This window comes from Cyclopterus lumpus, chromosome 20 (genome assembly GCF_009769545.1).
Source record: "Cyclopterus lumpus isolate fCycLum1 chromosome 20, fCycLum1.pri, whole genome shotgun sequence".
Lineage (NCBI taxonomy): Eukaryota > Metazoa > Chordata > Actinopteri > Perciformes > Cyclopteridae > Cyclopterus > Cyclopterus lumpus.
Window position 1 is genome coordinate 13012653 of NC_046985.1, and position 5271 is coordinate 13017923.

General features: G+C 38.7%; 1 protein-coding gene across 2 annotated transcripts; it reads left to right on the forward strand.

Moving 5' to 3' along the window:
* Positions 1–1419: 1419 nt before the first annotated feature.
* Positions 1420–5004, forward strand: bloc1s5 (biogenesis of lysosomal organelles complex-1, subunit 5, muted). Of its 2 annotated transcripts, none has more exons than XM_034560747.1 (5): positions 1420–1729; positions 2161–2243; positions 2959–3079; positions 3715–3773; positions 3989–5004. In XM_034560747.1, the coding sequence occupies exons 1-5, from the start codon at positions 1711–1713 to the stop codon at positions 4160–4162; spliced, it is 456 nt and encodes a 151-aa protein (XP_034416638.1). In that variant the 5' UTR covers positions 1420–1710; the 3' UTR covers positions 4163–5004. The 2 variants fall into 2 exon arrangements, with proteins under 2 accessions (XP_034416638.1, XP_034416639.1); XM_034560748.1 differs by having other exon boundaries at positions 2959–3076.
* Positions 5005–5271: the final 267 nt, after the last annotated feature.

The window sequence follows — 5271 nt, forward strand, 5'->3', positions numbered from 1 at the left end:
CCAAATCAAAACTAATGGTGCATGTAATAAGTGTTTAACTAAACAATGTGGACAGTGGGGGACTTAAGTGGTGCCTTAATGATTTTCTCTTAACTGAGCATGACAGTCCTAATGAATGTAGGGCTCGCAAACAAACTTTTGACAACTAATATGCAACGTTTGCCCCAAACAAGGCCTCTTCTCACTCTCACTGAATATCTACATATATTTTGCTCTCGCCGCAAGTGCAGTTTTTTTTTTATTCATACATTTATGCCAATATATTTGCATGTCATAACGTGTAATAAAAGCCTTTGCTAATCCAACACAAATCAGTCACAGAGGTATAACCAGTCCTGGATTTTCAAAACTCATGTGAGACATTTGGTGCCATCTTGTGGTGATGGTGGTGTTTTCAAAGAAACACAATATAAATGTTCTTGAATCTAATATCTATAGCTATTTTCACTATAGTGGCATCTTAATGAATGCAAATGTTGTATGCCTAAGCAACTAAATATGTATGTGTCCCAACTGAGACGTCAGTAGAAAGGGAACTCAGCCTTTTTAATACTCATACATAGATTGTAGTATTTCTTTTAGGTAAGCCATTTATCTCGATATATTTATCGAGTGTAGTATAATATTTAATTATACTTATTATAATCAGGTTTTTACCAAGGTACCCTTTGTTTAGAGTTTCCTACAGAAATACTGCAAATCATAAATTTATGCTTTACATATGTTACCCCACTTTGGGGTTGTAAAAAAGGCAGAGTTATAACACACCAGCTACAGAGATGTTTCACAACCTGGCAACCTCAAAGATATTCCTATTATTGGCTATAATTGATAAAGCATATTAAGTAAATGAGTTGTCAACCATGACTAGACCATTAGCTGACATTTGTTAGTCATAATAAAGTTGTACTGTATTCTGTATTACGCACACATAATGTGGAACAGCCTACTATTTGTTTAAGTTTAATTTACGTCACAAAGTCACGGTAAAATGTAGGGTCTATATTTTAAAATATATAATTATATGTATACTTTATGATTGCACTGTTGGATGTTTTCTAAATACACAAGTAACGTGTGAGTGAGTTTAAAAAGCAGGTTCTGATGTCACTTTGTTCCACCAAAGAGCAACACTGACACCTGCTGTCCTCAGTCACGCAGAACACCAGACTGTCGCAAACTGCGCGTGTGAACGCACGCACAAGCTTTCGCAGACTTTTAAAACTTCCAACGTAAAAAGCACGTCGACGTCGCTTCCCTCGAGACTACAGAAGACTGAATTGTAAGTGAAATGTTAAAGACAAAATGAACGCTTAAGGCCCTCTCTCCTCTCTGTTATCAAGGTGGATGTGACACCCCTCTACCGGCCACTTGGTTCAGTCCGCAGCCTCATACCCGGAAGTAGTATTACATATTTACTTTGCAATCAGCTGACTTCCATTCACATGACTGCAATTAGCATAGGACCGCTGCAGTGTGTATCATATTGTAGGTAGCATGTATTACTATATGTTTAAAATATAGGGTACGTTAATGACTGGTGGTTTGGGTCAGATAAACAGCTCTTTCGCTTTGATAATTAGTGGCCATTTAGCTTAGCATGTTGGGCATTCAGGCCTAGCAAGTGAATAGCAGCTGGTAGCTGATTGAGCTAGCTGAGACAACTTTGATTTAACTACAACAATTAACGTGTTGGCAGAATTTGTCAAAATGGACAAGATTGCTAAAGGTGAGTGAAATCCACAGCAGGAAAAAAAACTTCTCATTGTCGACATGTTATCGTGTCTGTCGCTCTGATTACCTTTTTAGCTCTGATTACCTTTTTAGCTCTGATCTCAGTGCAGCTGATGAGGTACAGCCAGATATGAGGCTATTCAAAATATAATGCATTGCCATTAGCAGTGTGATAAACATTAGGAATGGTTAGCTCTCATACATTTACAAAGAGTGAATGACATTGCATTAGATTAATAATAAGATTATACCTTTTGTTGCATGGAGACCATCATCAGCACAGCATTAAAAGCGTGTACTGTTTATTAAGGTGTGCATATAGTACTGTTTTAAATCATGATACTGTTATATGTTGTAAACATGTTGTACCCTATGTGTCCTTTGTGTTTCAACTGAATGTAATGCGAGTTGTGTTTGGTGCTGCAGATGTGGGTGATATCCAGTCACGACTGTTGGACCACAGACCAATCATCAGCGCAGAGGTCCGCTACTTCGTGAGAGAGTTTGAGGTACTTGTCTTATTTATAAGGCTACATACCTAGTCTTGACTTTAGGGTTCAGTGCCCCGATGACAGATATTTGGACTTTTGACCATCATTTAGATGTTTAACCTTCAACACTGCTCTCATTCATGAAGACACGTTAGACACTCAGCATCTACATGTCAATACAATTTGCACAAAGTTATGTGCCAAGACCTGTTTGCAAGTGTTAGAAACACATCAACCACAGGCATTAAATCCTGTGAGTGCATAATGTCACAAGATTGGAACGCCTCCTATATTATACAAAAATGTGGCTAAACAGAAAAAAAGATTGTTTGTGAACTGGGGACACAATAGATGTGCAAACACCAGTGTGACACATTACCGTATATTTTCTCACACAGTTGTATCAACAATGTACCCCAATACATTGAGCGTATTTATTTTTACTCCCATCCATTTCATGACAAACCCAATTTTGTATTTCTCATAAAGTGAGAACGTCTGTCCAATGTTTTAGTGCAATTGAGAGAAATATTCCCAAACCAATGAACATCTCCGCTGCTCCATGGAGAGACACATAAACTTTAAGAAACATGCAGTTATTTCTCTTGTTCTTGAAAATAATTTTCTCACTCATTTGAATGGAAACAATATTCTGTGACTCAGTGCTAGATGTTGTCACTCTTCCATGTGGTATGACTGTGACAACAATGAGCTTTCCTCTGCTGCTGTGTAGGAAAAGCGTGGACACAGAGAGAGCAGACTGCTGGAGAACCTCAATAAAATGGTCCCCGAAGCAAACGAGCAAATGCTGCCGACAGATTTAGAGGGCATGATGTCCGATGTGGTTAAACGTTGTAAGTCTTCCCTTTCATGTTGGGCTGAAATGCATTATGAACATTCTTTTAACGATTAGTTCTGTGGACTAATGAATATTCATAGTGATTCATAACAGTAAGCATGACACTTAATCAAACTTCAACATAGTTATTATTATATCATTATTACTTTTTTAATGATTAATTTTAATCACTATTCTAATGACTTGTAGTAGTGATTACATTTCAATTAAGTGGCCACTGTATATGCTTTAAGAACAGCAGTTGTGAAGTATTGAGTTTATGATACTTGAGTTTATAAGTCATTATAAAATACTTTATGATGTGTTGTGATTGTTATTGTATATAGCATTATGGCTATTTGTGAGTGCTTATTGCTGGAATTATGCACCGCTTTAAGCAAATTATAACGCACAATAAGTATGCTTATAATGCATAATAGACATTGGCGTCGCAGAAAGTATTACCAAGCCTTACAATATAGTTCATGTTGTGTTGGTTAGTTTTAAGTTGCCCCACAAGTCTGTACCATTATTAAATAATGTGCTTATTGGCGTGCCTATTGGTCATGCAAAGACAAATTGAGTCACAATGTATGTTGTTGAAGACATTCAATATGAATATAACTTTTTTTTGTTGCTTCTCTCCCTCAGTGGAGGCTGCTAATCACATGGCAGAGAGAGTCCAGCAGAGGGAGCTAGAGGCACAGCAGGTAAAAACAACAGCAAGCAAAGGACTCAAATCACAGGTGGACACATTATCACAGATCGGAATGCAGACTGTACATGCATTTATGATATTGTGTGCTCTCCGAGTATAACCCTTCACTGTCGTGCATGAATGCAACAGGGTGTGACATTTGAAGTATAGTACAAGAGGGAGAATTGAGACACACATCATCAATCTCACCTTCTTGTGTCCTTCCAGAGCACCCAGCTGCAGGGGAACATGGAGCGTTTGAAAGATGAGTGGACAGACTTTCTGAAGGCGCAGCAACGATTAAAGGAGGAAGTGGATGAGGAGCACGCCAAGGCTGTCGGACAACTCAGCACCCGGTACACTGAAAAGAAGAAGGATTTGACCAAGCTTTCCCCCCTGTGATCAGTTTGCGGTGGTGTGAGTGAACAAACCTCTCTTGTTCCATGCGCGTGCTTGTTATGGACACGGACTGTTCTGCACGTGCAAAACAAAGCAATCGGCTTTGACGGATGAACTTAGTGGTTGTCGTAGAATGTGGAGGTCTCCCACAAGACTCAACATTTTCCAAATTGTAAATATTAAAGTGTGATTAACAAGGTGGAATTTCACGGGCCATCAAACTTACAAGTCTCTCTGTCTTCAGCACACGGAACTTTCACGGTGACCTAAAAGGCCTGGAATGTGTCGTTTTTAAACAAGCAATCATTTGATTGTTCCTCGACCGTGAAGTTCTCAACATTTCAAGATTTTAATGGATGCCTGCCTGAAGGGTGCTGATGATAAATTTGTGTCGGCCTCCAGTTGAAAGGAACCTGGAGTTTGGCGCCACGGCGATAAATTCTAAGCACTGGAAGCCAGATCATTAAATGTTAGAAAGGCCCTTCTGAGCAGGTGTGTTTAAAGCACAAGTCAAGTGTTGTAGAAACGAGCTCAAACAAAACCGTTTCCAGAACAAGTCATCCCTCACCAGCTCTCCCGTGTTTGGAACATTTGACCTCTGACATTAACTTCATGTAAACCAACTGTCTATGAAGTAACTTTCATTATAAAAGGCCTTATAGTGATTGATCTACAGCAGCTGTTTTTTGTTTGCTTTTGCCACCTCAAATCTGATTTGAATAAGTCACAAATCCAATATTTTGATTCCGTTTAAACAGAGAAAGAAAAACATCAATCCGATTTGAACTTTCTGGTTTTCATTTGTATTCTGGTCATGTTTACATAAAATAAAAAGATTGTTTTTTTTTTTGCTTCTCCGTTTATCATATTAATTGCACACATGGGCATATGCTACATTGGAAACTTTTGAAGTATTCATCAGTTATAAAGCAAATAAAATCTAGAAGTTCCATGAAATCGTCAGTGTGGGTCTTTTCTCTTGCCGAGACCCTCTGAGGTTGATGTTGGACTCGCTGCAATTTTAATGAAGTGTTTTGTTTTGGCTCTGGACAATGGTGGATTCTTGGACAGGTTAATGGCTGGGCGGGCACATTCCTGGCATGGCTGAGAAC

Excerpts from the sequence above, each read along its gene's own strand:
- bloc1s5 (XM_034560747.1), top strand. Across the intron at positions 2,244-2,958 it reads ACTTCGTGAGAGAGTTTGAG|GAAAAGCGTGGACACAGAGA; the intron begins GTACTTGTCTTA and ends GCTGCTGTGTAG. Across the intron at positions 3,774-3,988 it reads GGGAGCTAGAGGCACAGCAG|AGCACCCAGCTGCAGGGGAA; the intron begins GTAAAAACAACA and ends GTGTCCTTCCAG.